Below are 20,132 nucleotides of genomic sequence, written 5' to 3' on the forward strand. Positions count from 1 at the left end.
TTTTTTTTACACAGTACAACTCTCTAGACCAGTTGAGGCCTACTAACGCCACATCTTTTTTCTACCTTGTTCTATCTGAAAGAGCCTGTTTGATTTTGAAAATCCCATTAGAAAAACATCACCATTTGAGCACTGGCTCACACGAGGACATTTTCAAGTATCAACTTTCAAAGCAATACAAGCAGTGTCATGCTGCACTTACACATTGATTCACTGAGAAGAAATACACAAAGAATGCACCTTCAAATTTTAACATATATTTGCAACAGGCCTTATGAACCCCCGTGATAAACCTTTAAGTGGCCCAGAGTGTCATACGAGCTTCAAGAGTGCAAGGATAAAAATAAACCAGTCCTCAGGCCAACATGATGAACTCCAGACAGCTGAGTCACCTTTAAAAACAGTGTCCGTGGATAAAGTGGGTTTTCAGTGTAACAGTGTTTACAGCAAAAACAAAATGGTTTTACAGATAGAGGAAATGCTGATTATATTATATTCTGTAAAAAGTTAAAGAAATTCAGCAGTCAAGGACCTTCATGGGCAACCCTTCATTTCACTCTCTTGGAGTTTTTTGACCATTTATTGCTTGATTGGAAAGTTCAACATGAAAATTCAGTTATTGTGCATTGTTTGATATATATCATGATCACAGTCACCCTGCTAGTGTGCTGCAGACCCCCATTTTAAGAACCACTGGCCTAGCGCAGTCAAAGTTCACAAATTAATACACAAGGGCTACAACTAACTATTATTTTCATACTCAATTAATCTGTCTTATTTTCTGATTATGGTTTATAAAGGGTTAGAAAATGCTCCCAAGCCTTGAAATGATGCTTTCAAATGTCTTGTTTTGTCCACAAACCAAAATGATTCCGTTTTAATTATTTATTTGTTATATGGAGCAAAATAGGCAGACAATATTTACATTTAAGAAGCTGAAAAATCATAAATAACCAATGCGATTACCAATGAATCGATTATCAAAATAGTAATTAATTTTTAGTAATTAATAACAATTAATTTAGTAATTGATCAATAATCAATGAATCGCAGCCCTAGAATACATGACACAGTAGCAAAAACTATTAACTTTGTCAACAAAGCGGTGAATATTACACTTGCACTCAGTTTCTTTTGAGAAATACTGACAATGAAAACATCCATCAGGGCTGATGGAGGTAAATGCAAAGCTAAGGGAGGCAGGTGCTTGTGTCTGTCCATCTGTGGATCTTCTGTTATTTGAACTGATTTAAATGTAACTGAAAAGTGGTCTCCCTCCACAAAAGGGAAACCCCTTAAAGTAATCACCATCTTTCATTTCAAATACTCTCTCACACACACACACACACACACTTGCACAGCTATTCTTCAGGATTGGACTTCCATTTCTTTGGACAGTCTAACCAAAGCCTAATCCATGATCTTAACCATAATCAGTTACTGCCAACATGACCACAATTGACCTCTGACCTCACACTTTAACCAGAGCCTCGGGAAAACCATTGATTCAGCCTGATTAGGACCAGGCTTTGGTCAATAAGGTCAGATACACACACTTGTCAGTCCCCCCCTAACCCAAAGCAAATGCATTCTCCTAGCTCCTGACAATTATGTTAACCTTATCAACTACACGCCTAACCGCTACCCTTACCTTAACATAACCCATAATCATATCCTTACCCTAAAACCCTCAAAAAGTCCTTTGAAGTCAGTGGTTTTGAACCTATATTTGTGCTCACAACCTAATAAAGACCTGTATGTACGAACACAGAGAGAGAGATATGAGCAGGTTGTGTGTGTGTGTGCGTGTGGTGGTAGAAGTTAAGGAGTCAGGCATAAACACTTACAGGAGAGTCGAAGGAGAAGGCACACTCGCTCTTAAAAACCCTGTCTCCCGTCCTGGGGACTCTAATGGTGGGCATGTACGGGACCAGCAGCTCTCCCAGGTCTGCAGCCATCTTCGCATTCCCGCTTGTGGCACCACAGTGCTGCGGAGCCTCCGGAGCAGCGCTGTCACAGCAGAGGATGCTATTTTTAAAGCTCTCCGTCTCTACATTCCTCCGGTCAGGGGGATGTGACGCAGAAAAACATAAAAATAAAATGACATTAGTGACGAGAGAGGGGGGTCACAAGAGGCTACACGCTAAGATAGACAAGCTAGCACTACTCTGCTGTTGTTGTTTTTAAAAAAAAATAAAGCGTTGATTACACGGATGCTGGTGCAGCTGCTGCTGCTGTTGACTGCGCTGGTGACGCCGTTTGCTGTCTAGCGGGGCCACGCCCACTTGTGAGGAGGATTCAAAGCAGCCACACTTTACTACAGCGCGTGTTTTCCTCCTGCAGCATGAGGAGCATGGTTGTGTTTTAACAGCCTCGGATCATCAAAAACGCTGCATCATTCTGCACTGACCCGCAGCAGTTGCTGTTGGTACAGCAGTAAACACCACTAAAATGTTGCGTTTATAATAATAACAATAATAATATTCTTTATTTATATTCCATATCTCATGCAAAAATGCAAGTGTTTTTCACAGTCAAATTAAATCAAACAATCTAGTAGAAAAAAAAGTAACATTATAGATAATTTAATTCAATTAAATGAATGAATGCATGAAATCATCATAAACATCACAATAAAATAAAGTCATAATTTAATAAAACAATGTAAAAGTAATTGGCGAAGTGGCGTTAAACAAATTAGCTGAAATATGGGATTTTAGTCTAATAACACCCGGTCCGCCCCACATCTGTTATGATCTCAGGCCCTTTGTCCAGCAGTCATGTCTGCACAGTTCTGCCATCAAGTGGACATTCCCAGTAACTGCAAAATGTTATAATTAAAAAGCTGAAAAGGATGCGTGTCCATGTTAGGAACACCCTGATCGCAATGTGTCGTCTGTCTCCACTCAAATATAATTGATCTGGAGCTGGAAAAAACATTTCATTGTATTTGACCCATGAAATAAAGAATACATCATCTATAAAGTTGTATATATTAAAATATAATACCTTAAGTTTGTTGCATTTGTGAAAATTTAAGAACTACAAAACACAGAACTATTTTCTTCAATTAAGTTTTGGGAATGACTTCCCATATTTCAAACACAGGTCTGTGGAGTTTTGGGGAAGTTTTTAAATATCGCATTGGACGTAGACATTTAATGCGACACCTATTTTTAGTTGACGAAATATTAAAACACCCTTGATCTCTAAAATATAACAGTTTTCTTTCGAAGCTTCAGGGAGCCACTGCAGCACAGCTGAAGATCCACATGCAGTTTCAGAGCAACAGGTTGCATGATAGTCTATCCAACTTCTTAATGCAGCTCAGGTGAAGCTGTGCCCACTGCCGGTTTAGAGATTTGTTACGCAGCATACAACACCATACAGCCACATCAAGAAAAGTGGCAAGGTTAACACATCTCAGCATGCACTCTGTGTGGACACTGCGAGATCCAATATCAGATTACATAGATATATTTTATTTACTCGAGATGGGAAAACATTTACAAGAGATTCAGATTCTGTATGATGTACACACAATTAACTAATTGTCAGGTGATGCCAACTGGCTGTTGTCGATTAGGCCCTTGTCGACAGTAGGCATATGGTACCAGGGGCCGTCTCCCCTCGTCTTCATCTGTCGACGCACTTCCTGGTGTTGCAATCTGTCGACGACAAACAGAAGTGAGTTCACTCCAGTAATATCACATAAAAATCACATAATCAGGAGTATTAAAGAAAAAAAGTCTGGAATACCAACATGTTATTCTGTTGGTTATGTCACCGTTCATGTCAATCCTTCTTTGTGTTCAGGTTTTACAACTTCTGCTATGATTAAATATTTCAATTATTTCTGTCCAATCCAACTTTATTTATTAAAGCACTTTAAAAACAACAGCTGAAACAAAGTGCTGTACATCAGAGATAAATAAATAAATAAATAAATAAATAAAACAAATAAAACATCCAAATGTGTGACCTAATAGACCTAAGAGCAAACAATAAAATACTGTAGAAAATATTAAAACAACACAAATAAACAGGTCATACAATAAAACTATAAAAATGATAAAAACCAACATCTCATACTGGGTCAAAAGTCAAAGAGTAAAAATAGGTTTTAAGATGCGTTTTAAAAGTATGCAGTTGCAGTATGTTGTATTATCCTGATGGGTACGGTCAGTATATTTATTTATAGTCATATCTGGATTGGGCTTTGGTTGAAATTCAAGATCAATATTTTCCCCAAAAATGTTCCCAAGAATACTGTAACATACTATTCTCTGGCTGTTCAGATTGTGTGAGTTGGCGAATCTGCAAGCGCAATGATCACTTCTTTATTAAAGGTAGGAGAGGCTTATTTCTCTTGCTTAATAAAATGAAAGTAGTTCAATTAAATGAAAGAAAACGTCCATATGTCCATAAATATGTGTAACAGTGGAGCATGCATGAGCTTTTTATTGCTTTGTCTTAATAAGGCGAGTTGTGTTTTACTGGTGCTTGGTCCAGATTGGATTTCTAAGGAATCCCATATCTCAAGATTACGCCCTAGCTGAGGGGGTTAGTTTTGAGGGGAATAGCTTTGGTCAGAGAGTTGGGGATAAAACATACGATAAAATGGCGCATTGAAAGGTATATTCAGCAGGTGGGCAACGTTTGATGCAGACATTTCATTCTAAAGTTAGAACATCCTGCATTTAATTTAAGAACCCTTTAAGTCCCGCAAGGGGAAATTCAATTCTGCAGTGAGTTAGTGAACACACACAGCACACAGTGAGGTGTAGAACATGTAACCCAGCGCAGTGAGCTGCCATGCCAGTGAGCGGCGCTCGGGGAGCAGTGAGGGGGTTAGGTGCCTTGCTCAACAGCACTTCAGCTGCGGACTGGTCGGGGATTGAACCGGCTACCTTCCGGTCTCGAGCTCGAAGCCCTAACCATTAAGCCACAGCTGGTTTGAAAATGACAGTGGCGTCAATTTCAGTGTCAATATAGTTATGTCTCTGGTGGAAGTTAGAGATGCACCACGACAGCATTCTAAAGACTTCCCACATGACCAGATGAGATGCTGTAGCAGAACACACTGGTACTGACACTAACCTCATGTCTGCCTTCTCTTTCTCGTTTTGGAGCGCTGCCATCACCTTTTCATAGTTCTTCACTGGGGAATCACAGATGTTCCGTGCAATCCACCTGGTGATGGGGTGCTGCAATGACACATGAACACACTATTAATTACAATGTATTTGATGCAAACAGAAAACAGGACAATCAAGTCAACACCATCACCCTTAGTCTTGGGGTGTATACATATTGCAGTTCTCTTAATTGTTTTTAAATCATTAAATGGGTTGGCACCTCAATATCTGGCTGAACTGCTGCATTTACACAGCCCAGTCAGAGAGCTTAGGTGGGCTAATCAGCTGCTGTTGAACATCCCAAAAACATAGCTGAAGACCAGAGGTGACAGAGCCTTTGCAGTGGCAGCTCCAGCTTGGCTCTGGAATGCCCTGCCCTGGCACATTAGAGGCGACCAGACTGTTGAGCATTTTAAATCATTTTTAAATACCTACTTTTACTCCATGGCGTTTTGGGAGTTGGACTCCCATTGTTTTTGCTTTAAATGTTTTGTGTTTTAGGCTTTCAATTTTTACTGTTTTTATTTTGGTTTTTGATGTCATTCTGTGCAGCACTTTAGTCAACCTTGATTGTTTTTAAATGTGCTCTTCAAATAAACTTTGAGTTGAGTTGAGTTAAGTGCAATATCATGCATTTCTATTGATTTTTGCAGTTAAAAAAAATCACATATTATCATTTGTTTATTTATTTATTTATATTTTAAAATATCGACGCATGCATGGCAGGGCTTCAAAATATCCAGAATCACAAAAGCATAATTTTCACCAGCAGACTTTTTAAATGATGGCACTGCATCCATAGCTTAGTAACAGTTCACAGTGACACAAAAAAGCTTCTAAATTAATTAATGAGATCAAGCAAACCACATACCTTATAGTATTCCCAGTACTCAGGTTCATAGCCCTCAGGAATTTCAGCCAGCTCTGCCTCACCTACACAACACAATCCAAACATCATCAACTGATCCAAACAAAGCACCAAAACATGCACCAAACTTTCTCACTTACCAATGAAAACATTCACAAATGTGATACCGACAGCCACAGGAACGCCGGTCAGGAGGATGTAGTATCGCTGGAAACAAATGAGACAAAAAAAAAAAAACTCATGAGTGAAAACTCATGTATGCATGTGTAGGATAAAGTGGTAGACAATGGATAAATGAACAGAAAGCTTGTGAGCACACAAACTCGCTCTGGAGTGATATGTGGATGTAGAAGAATAGGTGGCTTCATTGATGCATTTCAATAATTGTGGAGCTTTAGAAATACACATTATTACAACAACAACAACCTCTTAAGGGAGGCTTTTATTTTATTAAATGCTGAGAATGTGGTTATTATATAAGATAGAGTACATACCAATAAGCGCAGAAATCTCTTGTCATAGAATTCAGTGGCCTTGATGACAAAAGTGTTCTTTCCATGACCCCAACGTACAGCCACTGTAAAACAAGGTTCACTATTAACATGATGATACCTGCGACAGACGACTGCTTATTGATATAGTAAGTTCCGAATATATGGCCATTATGTTTTACTAAAATTCACATTAAGTGACCCATTATGTCTACATCATTGTATGATCATAACGACTCTTATAAGATTTCTCGGGTGTTGGTATTGTTATTGTTGTTGTGGTTGATATTATTATCATATCACCCTCCTGGCATTATTGTTACACTGGTATGTGATATAAATGTGTGATACAACTCATGTTTTTAGAATTGTGTGGTAACATGGTTAATGCACATCCTCCTGGGTCTAATGATTTGGAATGGAACGATCCTTCACAAATATTTGCTGAATCCTGTATTATTTCACTTTCTTTGTTAAGAGAATTGGATGTGGCTGATACATTTAAATAAAGTTTGACTATTTTGAATCCGACTTGCGTGTCATGGAATTGTTAACGCTAATAAATTATCGTTTAGACGAACTAAAACAAATTAAATATGTTATCAAACACCAGTAGCTCCAGTGAAAGGGCTGTTATATCCTTTGTTGACAGGCGTGCAGACGTTACCAGCTAGCTTAGGTTGTCAAGCTAGCCAGTCCCGGCACAAGGTCATTACAATAATCGGTTACGTTTACCGTCAAAAGTTTCAAAATGGCTAGTGTGTCTCTTACCTTTATCCGCCCGGGGGACTGTTCTTGTGAGCAGCTTTGCCGCAATGTTTCCAGATCTCAGAGGACTCAGTCTGGCTGCAAAGGCAGCAGCAGACCTGAGAACGCTCATACCAACCATCGCTACTTTGGGAAGTGAAGCGCACGCGCACCAACACAAGCGCTGAGCCTATGACAACTAGCAATCAAAGACTAGGCGAAGCCAAAACCGCCATTTTGAATGAGGGCAAAGGAGGACAAGAGTGAAGTTCCAAACTGAAACGAACACAGCGCAGTTGAGTTGTGACATACATTTTCCTGTTTAACTACCGTTGTTTGCTTATGTGCCTGTATTTTTTTATTTTTCTATGTGTGTATGTGCATTGTGTAGATTTGCTATATTATCCATTTTCTATCCTTCTGCATTGTGTATATTTTATTACACCGTGTTTTGTTTTTTTTACTGTAAAGCCCATTGATGGAAAGTGCTATACAAATAAATGTATGATAATTATTTATGATTTATCAATCACGATATAAAAAAATATATATTCTAAAGGTAGAGAAATGCATGTTGGGTATTGTGGGCGGGATTACTGTAAACATGGCGGCGTCCTCATCAGCAGGACGCGTTTTGACTCTTTGCAAGCAATTTCAAAATGTTATGAGGATATGTTCGGTGGTAAATACGCAGCAGCACTGTGTCGTTAATGCGGCCAAACATCTGAATCGTGTTTACAGGTATGAAGAAGCCGTTTAGTACTACATTGATGTCGATGTTGTGTGTTTAAATGAAGAGACAGTGAAGTCACCGCGCGGACGGACCGTTCAGGACTAATCTTTAACATTAAAGAGTGAATAAAACGTCAGTCTCTCCCGTTTAAAGTGGAAACCAGAGGCCATCTGCTTTAAGTTTTTGTGGTTTATCCGCTCTTGGACTTACACATTCATTCAGTTAGGCCTGTGTCATGTTTATTATGTTTCAGTGTGTCTTTGGGATAAACTAGATGTCCTTCATGACCTTTCGATGATGAATTACTTACTAAATCAGTTACAATTTGAAGAATAATCTCTGTATATTTTTTTTTAACTAATGTTTGAATGTTTTCCAGGTTTGTAATCAAGATCTTTCCATGTTCCTACTCATAGAAATACAGTTGAATAAAAATAAAATGATTGGAGACATAGGATCTTCTCAATTAAGTGGGAAATATGCCTGCCTGTAATATTTACTGTGCTAATACTCAAATCTGTTTTAATTCCCCATAATTCCTGACATACAAAATAATTTTTGCCTTCCAGGGAAAATTCGACATTTGCTGCAGTTTCTTGGTGTAGTCCAACAAGCTCTTTGAGTCAGTATCGAGCTTTGCACACAACCATCAGCAGAAGAGGGCTGGAAGAGTTCTTTGACCTCCCTGAGAACTGGGGAGAGACCAATGTGAAGTCAGGTGAAGCACTGAAGCATTTAGAAAACTGTGAATATTTAGATATTTTTAGTTTTAGATCATTATAATATCCTAGTTGTGTGTGGATCAAGTCTCAATCTCAATTTTAAGAAAATTCGATAGTTATTAAGTGCTTTAGCACAGGAATTCCTGAAAGCTTTTCATTGTTTCCATCGGTTATTTTGTAGGCGCTCCATGGACCGCAAAACAACTGAGAACTAAGAGCAATGAGGATTTACACAAACTCTGGTGAGGACTGCAGAGATTAGACTAAAACTGCATCAAGATTTATCTGCTGTGAGTAACGCTCTCCTCCTGCCTCAGGTATGTGCTGCTTAAAGAAAGGAACATGTTGCTGACAATTCAGCAGGAAGCAATAAGGCAAAGGGTTCAGATGCCAAGTCCGGAAAGGATAAGGAAGGTTGGTATGACCCTCAACAAACATGACTGTTTCTGTAGAAATGATCAATCTAATTGGGTAGCAGGGTATCATGTTTTGTGGTAGTGGTGAATTAAGAACGATATAAATCTTCCTCTTCCTAGATTGAACGTTCCATGATCCGGTTGGAGACAGTGGTCTCTGAGAGGGAGATGGCTTTGCGTCTGCTGCAGACAGGACAGGAAAAAGGCCGACCAGGCGCCTGGAGGAGGAACCTATTTGGGCACGTCTACTGGTGAGGACCACTTCTCTATACAACTGTATCATGTCGTGTCCATAGAGAAAGATTTCAGACTCTGGCATAACTTTTGGATTTCAGTTAATTCAAGGTCTGGGTGGCTCCTTTACAAAATTGTGCCTAGTATTTGTTTTGTCTTTGTGGTCAGATTTATATTTACATAAAACTCACCAGTCTGAATTGAGTAAACTGACCTTCAGTCAGTGGTCTCTAACCTGTATCTTATCATGGGCCATACTATGGAAAATAAATTGAGTGGTGGCGTCACTCTCAAACGTTTTCTTTTTCCATCAGGTATCGATACAAAGAGTATGCAATTCCTTGGAACATGAATAAAAGATATAAGCGAAAGAAGTTCTACACACCTCATTTTGTCCAACCACACATGAGGTAAGTTGCAGTCTGACACATTAAAGTTTTAAGAAGAAATGTGTGTCGAAAATGTGACACCCAACCCTGAGTTATGTTCTTTTCTGTTTTTCAGACTGCGTTTGGAGAAAGCCATCAGGAATAGGATCAGGAAAGCAAACTTGAAGAAGCAAACGGAGGCCAAACTGAGGGAGAAATTTCCCCATTTAAAGAACTCCTCATCATGAAATGACAGGCTCTCATTGTACAGCTGTCGCATGTTTCAAGAAAAAATGTCCTTTCCACTTCTTATTGATAAGTATATACATGGCAGTCTGAGTCACACCAATTAAAATAACTAAGCATCTTGCCGTTTTTATCTGCATGTAGATTATTAGATTATTTGTCCACCTGTTGGTTGGTAATGTAGGACAAATTATGCCACACCCTTACAAAAAACACACCAGATAGTGTGGGTTGGGTTTTTTTCCACCTCAGGATTTTAGTTATCATTGTGCATCATGTGACCTTGAATAATCTTTCATTACCCACCATTTGTCTGTACATATAAAAATGTTTCCTGTTATAAAACACTTAATAAATATTTAACAAAAGGTCTTTGTTTTTCCAAATACTATGTAGCCAAGCAAAAGTGAAAATTAAATACAAATTTATTCGAGTTGACACATGAAGCACAGGCATGAACTGGCTGCCTTTGACAAGTTTACCTACTACATAGAAAAAGGCTTAATGACAAAAAACATTTTTTACCCCGAACTAAGGTTGATCTTCCTAAAAGTCATTTACCATGTTCATGTTCTGCAGAAACCTTGCACAAGTTATGTGTTATTTCCCTCGTGTGACCAATAACTGAACTTCAATACATGTCAAGCTAAAACTGACCGACTGCAAGGTGTCCACAAAACAGCAACAACCAAATGTTAAGGATACAAAACCAACTGTAATGACATAAACAGAAATAAACATTTCTTCACTGTGACAGTTTATATTGTGGGTGTTTGCTGAGGATGGTTTCCACAATAAACCCTGACAAGATCATGGATCAACTCGGTAATAAAATGAAATCATACAAATGAAGTGAACTTCCATTGGTGTTCCTGAGTCTGGGGTCAACTCTGAAGAACTGATGATGCTGAGCTTATGGCAAAGAAATTGACAGGAGAAAGGTCAAGGGCACTTCCTGTCCACACACTGCTTTCCTCCCTCCTCGTACTCCTGTTTGGAAATCCACATCTGCTGGAAGGTTCCCTGTCGGAGTGAGAAAGCAAGGTTTAATTTGAGCAAATCATTCAAATCAGAATAAAAATAGGGAGTAAAAAAATTATCTCTGTAGAACAAGCATCATGCCATCACTTTTATTAATGGACATTTAATTTGAGTTTAAAATAACCTACACATACATGTTTTTAAATCTACAAAGAAATTTTCCTTTGTTAAAAACAAAAATCCATTTATCGAGTATTGCACAGAGATCAAAAAATGATTATTCAAGAGGCTTCTTCGATTCAGTTCACGTCTTCAACTTAATACAAGCAAGTCCAGTCGCCTACAGCTAACTACAGAAGATGACGATTACATGGATGACTAAGAACCTTCCCAGACATATTTTTACATAATGTACCTTTAAATGTTGATACATTCTCATAATATACTTTTAACTGTGTCCTTACAAGTGATGCCAGGATGGATCCTCCTATCCACGCACTGAAGCGGCGCTCCACTGTTGTGTTGTTGGCTATCAGCTTCAGCCTCATGCTCTGCCAAACACAGAAAAGCATGTTCAGCCATATAAAAGTAACATGGATATGAAGAGAACTGCAGAGTGATAAACATCAGGAAAAGTATTTTCTCTGAACCAGAGGTGGTATTACTGTGACTCACCGGGGGAGTTTTCTGGGAGAGTTCTCTGTTCAAACGGTCAGTGAAGCCTTGAATGAGCGTGTTTCCTCCAGTTACCACCACACTGCCATACAAACCCTAAAATGCACCAAATGAGAGTCTTTTTTAAAGATGAATGCTAAACACAAAAGGTAAAATCTCCTCTAGTTTTCTAACATTGTAAAAGAAAAATATTTGCCAGAGAGGTACCCAAATGTCTCTATAAAACATGTCCAAATCACTCCAGAAAGTGATTTGTTTTACACACACTGTACTCTCATGGTAAATAAAAACGCAAAAATTATTTTTAAATAAAGTACTTGGAAATTTGCTCTAATTATGAACAGTTCATTTGAAAGAACAGAAAAACATAGTCGAGTCTCCATGAAACATCATGATATTCACCGGCCGGATGTCAATGTCGCACATTCCCACACTGGTTGTCACCACGTGGCCAACTCCTAACATGGTGTTTCCAGACAATCCCTGAAGAGATCAGAATAAACAGACACATTACAAGACGCTCTCAAATGACTCAGAAACTACACATTTGGAAACTTAACAGCTTTCATAACACTGCTGGCTGTTTTATTTGGCGCAATATCCAGTGATAGATTATCTTGGCTGTGGCTGCTCGAGCTGTTAGCTTCACTCTTTAACACAGGCTGAAGGAGCATGCAGAGCGAGGACCAACCTTTGCATTAGAAGGATCAAATAAACCCTCTGGGATCTTCAGCCTCTCCGCTCCAAAGTCACAGTTGTAGCCGTTGGGCAGCTCATAGTGCACCGTTGGCATCTGTGCAGCCACCCTGTGAAAGACACACACATATCTCTGTTAGTTACTTCTTTAAGGGTTAAATATTTTAAGAGTGTTGATTGTTAATATAAAAACCGCCTCGGAAGTGCACATATTATTATTTAGTTTACCTGGTCATTCATGCCAAAGAAACAAATGACAGGCAGATGAAACATCCACACATCTCAATGCTAAAAGATATAGTATGAAACATTTTAGCATTAATCCTGCCGAGAATAATGTTCTATAATATTTCAGTAATAGCATGTTATTTCCAGTTAATAGCTTGGTAATGAGAATTATTATAGGCTACTACCATCAGCACAATGAAACTGCCTGTATGTCCAAAATAATAATACTTGGTGTTTACAAATAAGAAGGTATGATCATATTACTTGTACTATGAAGTCAAGTATTACCAAAATCCATATAATGGTTTCATTTTGAGACACAACATATTGATAAATAACTTTTTGTATTTATTACTTATTCAATTTCACTCATCGCATGACGCATATACAATGATACAGTGCGATCTAGTGGTGGTGCCGTCACTTTGAGTAACACAATCGCCGTGCATTGTGGGAAATGTAGTTTATGGTCAACGCACGCCTTAGAGCAGCATAGACCTATTTTAACACAGATTTTTAAGACCAATTAATCACTCGCTGGCCACATCTGGCCCCGGGCCTTGAGTTTGACACGTGTTGTGTAACTTGAATATATTTAAAACTCTCTTACTGTTCATCGTATGGAGAGTCTGACACCTGTAGCACAGACGCCTGGAAATCCTGGATCACACACTGCAACCATAAAGACGATTCTTGTCATTTACATTCATAAAAATAAAATGTGTACCAAGACTTTCATTACACCAATCTTAGATCCACAAATGATTAGCTGATATTGAATGTATTCAGAAGAATTCACTGCTTACATTACACATGTAGTTGTGCCATGAGCGGGTAACCTGAGGTAACTTCTCCTTTTTCTTCCAGCTGGCTGGGGATCCCTCCCGCACTGGATCCTGCCAGGACACAAACACACTGTCGTTGACACCAACTGCTGTGATCACATTTATCAAAATTAACCTGGTTTTAGGCAGGAAATAAAAACCAGTGAATAAGACGATGCATGATCATAGCATGCACGGATATGTTTGTTCAGACAATTCATATTCAATTCCGCGTTTAGACAAGCATTTTGGGAGGAAATCTGCGTGCATAAAGTGACGCAAAAGTGTGTGGAATTCGAATGGGTATGCATGCCAGGTGGTGCTGTGATACACTATCACACAACACCGCCATGTCTGAGCACATGCGTAGAATCTTCCTTCTTCTCTTATCTGCGCCACGAAAACCAAAACATGGTTACCGGCGGTAATAAGAAGAATTTCGCATGGTCAGACGAAGAAGTGGAATCATTGCTTCGGGTTACACTAGATAAAAATAACTAATCCAACATGTTTGTTTATTTCCCTGTACTGGCGCATGCATGCGACGCAAACGCGTACGCGGCGTGAGCAGATCTGAGCAGAGTTTTGCTCTCTGGAGGGTGGTTTCTGATTTTTGCGTTTTTAAGCCCCAAAAACGCTGTCACCGTCTAACCGAAAGGCACTTCCGATAAAATATTTTGTCTCTTTTACCCTCAAGCGTAAAGCTTAATGTTAGGGCTGCGTATTGGCAAGAATCTGGTGGTACAAGACATATCCCATTACAGGTGTTGTGATATGCTGGGATAATATAAGCAAGGTAGTATATTGGGATTTTTGGTACATGCATTAGTAACAATATTCAGTTTTCTTTGTCTAGTGAGAGGAGAAGAGGAAGTGCGAGAGTCAAATGGCCTAAAGTCTGCTGCAGACTAGTGGTCAGAGGTGTAAATACAACACAAAACTGCCAGTTAAACAGTTCAAGAAAATCCCCTTGTTGAAAAAGTGCTTAAAAATGTCAATATCGTTTTTTGTACCATGAGATACTGCAATATTTTAGTGTAGTGTGTTAATGGTATTGAGGAGTTGGCTGTCAAGCCTGTATGGCAAATATTAGGACTAGTAATAGCACAGCTGACAACTAAAATATACATCATTCCACCTCTTTGCACCAACATATTTTGAGATTTAAAATGCGTTTAATTTCACCTTTGACGAAATCATATAAGGAGGGACTATTTCAGCACTCATCTCTTGGAAGAGCTCTCTGCACTGCATGCTCATGAAGTCTCCAGCCAGGGGCGACTTGACAATACCTGTCAGAGAGAATGAAAAACATATGAGTCAGACTAGAAAGGAACACAATCGACCTCTACCATGTTACACAAAAACACTCTGTTTTAACTTGCACAGCCTGATGCACTGCTTTCATAATTGTGTTTCTCTGACATACAGTACAAAGGGGCTGGAGTTACAGTAAATTTACAACATTCATCTTTCAGGGAACACTCCTCTTGTCCAACAATTCCTGACACCCTAACACATGCTTGTCTTGACTTAGCATTTGTAGTAGCAGCAGGTTTCATTTGCATGTCTTGGGTGTTTGCTTCAATCAGTAGACGGCAGCGTAAATCACAAGGAAAATACTGTATATCAGCCACTCCCAAACTTGTATACTAATGCATTATTTCATTTAAAGTTCAGATGTCTGTGTAGAGGTCATCGTTGTCCAAAACACATTGAGTCAGTTTCTTAAAGATGTTTCACTTCCAATCGAGTTGCTACTGCCTCGATGAGTTTTGGAGGTTGAAGGTTTACCTTGCTGCAGGACGTAACCGTCATGTACTGGAATGGCAGTAGTATGTGTGGCTCCGCTGTCAAGGACTAAACCTGTAGACCGGCCATTTGCAAAGCTTGGGAACGCAGAGTAAAGGAAATGCAATGCTGTTCATCATGCAACAGTGTCATTGTAGGTTTAGAGAAACTAGCAGAGTTTAACAGAAAAGACTATTCAATCATCACTCTTTTCTGAACCAAGTGAAGCAGTGAAGGATACGCAGAGAGAACAGCTGATTTGCAGAGGAAGAAGGCGGGAATGTTGTAATGTTCAAACATCAGCTCTGTTAATTTCTCTCGTTTCGCTCTCGTGTTCCACTGTAGGCACAAAACAAAATATCATTTCTCAGCAAGGTGATGAAGACCAGCACAAGCACTCTATATTGATCTCTTTTCTCTAAAAAAAGACATCATAAAAACCACCAACTGGTAATCAACTAACGCAAAACAAAAGTTAACTCACTGAAGCTTCTGACATAAGCACTGGATGCAGGCTTGGTTCAGACTTGAAGTGCATCTTGTAGGTGTGATCCAAAATAGCCTGGAAACTGTCCCAGTCTTCAACTGTAAACAGAGCAGAAGGAAATACCAGTGAAGTTACTGCTCATTGATCACTTTTGACTTCAACAGTTACTAAAACATAAGATAATCATAATGTTTTATAGATGGTGTGCAGTCACTGCTAACAAAACTACAGTAAATATTCTTCACACACAAAAAACCCCAGCATCACAGAAAACGCGCCTTCCATCATCGGTGCTGGGTCAGATGGTGGAGAAACTGGAGCAATGATGAGCTTTTTTAGATAATAATTTGTTCCAGGTCAGAACTCTAGGGGAGCCTGTGGTCCCATAATGATGTTCTACAACAATTAGGATGGGTGTCACACTTGTCTCTAAATAGCCTCACAGTCAAACGCCATTGGACCAGATTCTGATGAGCATCATTAGCTAGGTCAGTGCACCAGATCGCTTGATGCATGTCTGCAGTTGCTGATTTGTCTAAAGTGACAAATCAAACAGGTCTGTAAAATACATAATTTGTTGCCAACTACTAGCAAAGAATTTCAATGTATTATACTTTGAATATTTGGAGGAAAATTAAATAAAAATAAATAATTTTAATGTCTAAATAACCACTCTATCAACAATTTTGATAACCGATTAGCATCACATCAAAAACAAATGCCAATACATATTATCCTGTCTCACTCTCAACTGCACTGATTTCAAGAAAAGTACCTTCTTGTGTTTGATTTTAGCTCATGGATGATATTGCAGCAAATAAATAAATGTTGTCTTTGGATTTTAATTAAAGCTAATAAAAACCACATAAACATCAACCAAACACTCACTCATGCCATTCTTGAGTGGAGACATGACCTCCATGTTCTCTCTGGGTACCCTCAGCTGGTTGGTATCGATGTAATAGGTGGTACCACTCTGCTTGCCCTTGTCACCATCCGTCTCCATGGGTGTGCTGCCATCCTCCCGGTCAAGTGTCACACCTATAACTGTCGGGAAGTCGGCCTGGACAACACAGGACACATTAAGATACACTGCCACATACCCTCTCTTAACATCTCAGTGCATTTACAGTTAAATAGCTTAACCGTGACACTCATTTGAACTACTGTCCTTGTCCCAGTATGCAAGTAAATGTAGGGGCATTGATTTATTGATTGAAGTGAATGCCCCTCCACTATGCTAGATGCCCACTACCAGCTTGTTTATTAGGTGGCTTCCAATTTAGCTTATGGATATCATCGTCGGTCCCAAAAAAATTAACAGCCTGTATTTCGCCATTAATTTTGTTGCGGCTGTCCTATTCTTATGTGTACTGGCTTCTTCTGTTATTTCTCTTATTTTTATCAGTTTTTATTAAGAGTGTAATAAGACTGACATAAACAGCACAAAGGCTATTGCAAGTTCATACAAATCCAACATTTCTTGTGAATAAATTCCCATTTTTGTGAAAGACTTGATGTACGGAAAAGTGGAAGCAATGATCATCGCACAATGAGAAATGTGAACTGTTTGGAAATACTCAAATGTCCCCAAGTTATTCATCAAACGGTGTGGCTTATACATGATTTCCGTAAAAGATTGGTTACAAAACTGGGTTCTGTCATAATAACATAGAATTAGACTGTAAGCTGAGCCACATCAAGGCGATTTTCTGACATGACAGAAGAATTTTTTCCTGATTCTGTTGCTGTTCTCTTTTTTCTGTTCTTATCACGTTAGGTGGGGTGTTATTGTTTTTTTATCCTATGAAGCACTTTGAGTTGCATTGCTTTGTATGAATATAAAATGTATATAAATAAAGTCTGATTCATTGATCGATTGACAGAGGTATAACATAGGTCAGAGGTGCCAAACTTTTCAAAGCACCACTTAATCACGTTATTATGAAAACATGAGCTGTGACCTCCTCTTCCTTTGAGCACAGACGGACAAAATATAATACTGACTATTATTTTTATAATAGCTATTAAAAGACATTTGATTGTAATTATCATATTATTAAATGTATTACATTCAGCATTACATCTTATACATAAGCTTGTTTTATTACACTTGCTCATGGTTGTCATTTTTTTTTTAATATTAATTAAATAATAGTTGTTCATAGATAAAAACATTTACTTTAATTTCTGTGAAAATCATCATGAATATCTTTAGGCAACTAAAGCCTAAACAATTTGTTTCTCTAGAACGGCCCCTCTGGACCAGACTGGATGCTCATTGGCCCCCAGTTGGATTGAGTTTGCCACTGTGATCATAGGCTAATAGTACATTGTGCTGAGGGACATAATCCATCTCTCATACATAGCTTATCCAAGCAATGCTTGCACAGTCAAGATATTCACCTAAAGCACAGGTAAATTCAAAACCAAGCAAGTACTCCAGAATGATCTGAAGTTCTGAACCCAATTAATGTTGTCTGTCTCCAGGGTGACAGACCTCATTTCTTGACATTGGCTTACCCCTCGAGGGTAGATGAAGATACAGACAGGAAGGAAAGACACGGTTAATTAGGTTGTTTGAGTGATCTACTTACTTTGGGACAATCTTCTCCCGCATAGCCAGCTCTTACAGAATAAGAGCCGATGTCGAACACCAAAGCTCCGACCTCATCTAAGAAAATGAGAAGTGTTGTGAGTATGATTGAAACGGTAAATTTAGCACTCATTTATCACTGTTCTTTTTCTGTGGATGCAATGATGCACTGCAGAGTATATCAGCATATGGTGAGGATCAACTTTCTGTTTATCTCTCTTACTTATACGTTTGAAAGTATAAGGAATTTCAGTACAATTTCCCCCATAGTTATATACAAAACATAAAACATTACATCAAAAATGTACACCAAAATAACACAAAGATCTTCTTCAAGCTAATATTCAAGATTAAAAGAACTATATGTATTGTTTCAATATTACTCTTGCAGCCAATGTGCAGCAGTGTGGAATGTTGTCATTTGGCATTTTCTCCACCTTCACCACTTGGGATGTTATGAGGAAATTATTTTAAAATTGGTGGTGGTGATGCAGATTCAGGAGATTTTAGAAAGTAAATGTTAACCTTGTGAGAGCTTGTGATGCAGACGTTTGCACTCAGAGCTTTTTCTTGTCCAACTATATATTATTCATCGTCAGTGAGTACATTGTTAGATTAATTACATCTAACAACGAGATGCTTATATATAGACATACAGGCGTGGGTGTATTGGCAGAAGACGATATAACACTTGACACACCTTTCACAACATTTGAAATATCTACTGATATTGATATGGTGACAGAAAGTGGTCACTATTTTAAAAATTAAACTCTGAGACTAGAGATTCATCAGCTGATATCTGGAAATGTTGCAAAAGTCTCAAATTTTAAAAAAATACAGGTCTGTAACACCTACTGCAGTGATGCCCAAACTGTCATTTAGAAACTGTCATATATATACACAGACATACAGCCACATTCAGACATTGCGGTAGATGTATTTAAATATATGGTGGCGTGCTGGTGTTGCTCATTGAACATGCTGGTAGTATTTAAATAGATCATTTTGGTGAGAAATAATTGACTTTGAGAGATTGCGTGGTGAGTACTGTGTGTACAGACAGACAACTTTTCAAGTACACAGGAGTAGGTGGTACATGGCTGGAGGTCAAATATCTGAAGGGGTACGGGACTGTGAAAAGTTTGGGAATCAGTGACCGATTGAATTAATTTAGTGATATTGCAAAAATTCTATTTTAACCAAGTGTGTAACGCAACTGTCATTATTACAGCTGTTCGTTGTATGTTATATGCCACCCCTTGGATATATGAGGTGCTTATAACAATATATGGCAAGTTCTGTGAGACCTATATTTTATACAAACGGTGATGCGTTCAAGAGCTCTTTCATTCATTTTCTTGCTAGTTCGGTAGCGGCACCGAGGTTGGTTTACATTATTGTTGTATTAACAACTTAAGCTACAAGACACCACACCTCATGTAATGAAAAATTAACGCAGTTGCGCATTATTACTCTGGAAAACGACAAGAAGCGCGCATATTTAACTACTTTCCCACCGTCTACATGTTAGCTCTGCTAACTTAGCTAGCTAGCAACAAAGCTGGCTAGAGCTACAGTACAGAACAACGTGGACAACAGCACGGTTTTATTTTGAATCATAAGGTCTCACTCACCGCCTCCATACACCCCGCCGCTCATCCTCTAAGCGATCACAGTAGCAACTTTTCAGTGTAAGTGGTTACGGTAGAAGTGGAGCCGCTGAACGGTTAATCACAACAAAGGGGATCCGCTAGCATGGATCAAGCTGGCGAAGCAGGCGCCACACTGCGTTGAGACCGCTGTCCAATCAGAGCACAGCACAGTGGCACTACTTCCGCTTGACGCACATCTGCGTGTAGCCCCGACGTCAACCTGTGGGGGGCAGCAA

General features: G+C 38.9%; 4 protein-coding genes across 6 annotated transcripts in view; 1 reads left to right on the top strand and 3 right to left on the bottom strand.

The window, feature by feature from the left end:
- The window catches only part of usp13 (ubiquitin specific peptidase 13), a 32,394-nt gene extending 30,220 nt beyond the window's left edge, over positions 1-2,174 (bottom strand). The window contains exon 1 of one of the 3 annotated variants that reach the window (XM_083888573.1): positions 1,848-2,174. In XM_083888573.1, coding sequence (XP_083744699.1) covers positions 1,848-1,958 — 111 coding nt within the window. In that variant the 5' untranslated portion in view covers positions 1,959-2,174. The remainder of the gene's footprint in view (positions 1-1,847) is intronic. The other 2 variants (XM_083888571.1, XM_083888572.1) reach the window with 2 other exon arrangements.
- A 1,293-nt stretch (positions 2,175-3,467) lies between these two features.
- On the bottom strand, positions 3,468-7,395 carry ndufb5 (NADH:ubiquinone oxidoreductase subunit B5). Its single transcript, XM_083887561.1, has 6 exons — positions 7,269-7,395; positions 6,501-6,583; positions 6,147-6,213; positions 6,010-6,071; positions 5,101-5,207; positions 3,468-3,668 (listed from the first exon to the last, which is right to left on the bottom strand). The coding sequence occupies exons 1-6, from the start codon at positions 7,384-7,386 to the stop codon at positions 3,548-3,550; spliced, it is 558 nt and encodes a 185-aa protein (XP_083743687.1). The 5' UTR covers positions 7,387-7,395; the 3' UTR covers positions 3,468-3,547.
- Positions 7,396-7,848: 453 nt separating this feature from the next.
- Positions 7,849-10,359, top strand: mrpl47 (mitochondrial ribosomal protein L47; the record flags this gene model as incomplete). The annotated part of the gene is made up of 7 exons (XM_083888044.1): positions 7,849-7,985; positions 8,547-8,695; positions 8,881-8,941; positions 9,017-9,113; positions 9,236-9,366; positions 9,664-9,759; positions 9,854-10,359. 7 exons carry the CDS (start codon positions 7,849-7,851, stop codon positions 9,963-9,965), a joined length of 783 nt encoding a protein of 260 aa, XP_083744170.1. The 3' UTR covers positions 9,966-10,359.
- Positions 10,360-10,493: 134 nt separating this feature from the next.
- Positions 10,494-19,989, bottom strand: actl6a (actin-like 6A). Its single transcript, XM_083888043.1, has 14 exons — positions 19,879-19,989; positions 18,243-18,319; positions 16,534-16,708; positions 15,643-15,743; positions 15,400-15,497; positions 15,162-15,256; positions 14,553-14,659; positions 13,350-13,439; positions 13,154-13,215; positions 12,311-12,425; positions 12,022-12,102; positions 11,620-11,715; positions 11,409-11,495; positions 10,494-10,986 (listed from the first exon to the last, which is right to left on the bottom strand). Exons 1-14 carry the CDS (start codon positions 19,901-19,903, stop codon positions 10,906-10,908), a joined length of 1,290 nt encoding a protein of 429 aa, XP_083744169.1. The 5' UTR covers positions 19,904-19,989; the 3' UTR covers positions 10,494-10,905.
- Positions 19,990-20,132: the final 143 nt, after the last annotated feature.

Source organism: Microchirus variegatus (genome assembly GCF_963457635.1).
Source record: "Microchirus variegatus genome assembly, chromosome: 4".
Taxonomy (NCBI): Eukaryota; Metazoa; Chordata; class Actinopteri; order Pleuronectiformes; family Soleidae; genus Microchirus; species Microchirus variegatus.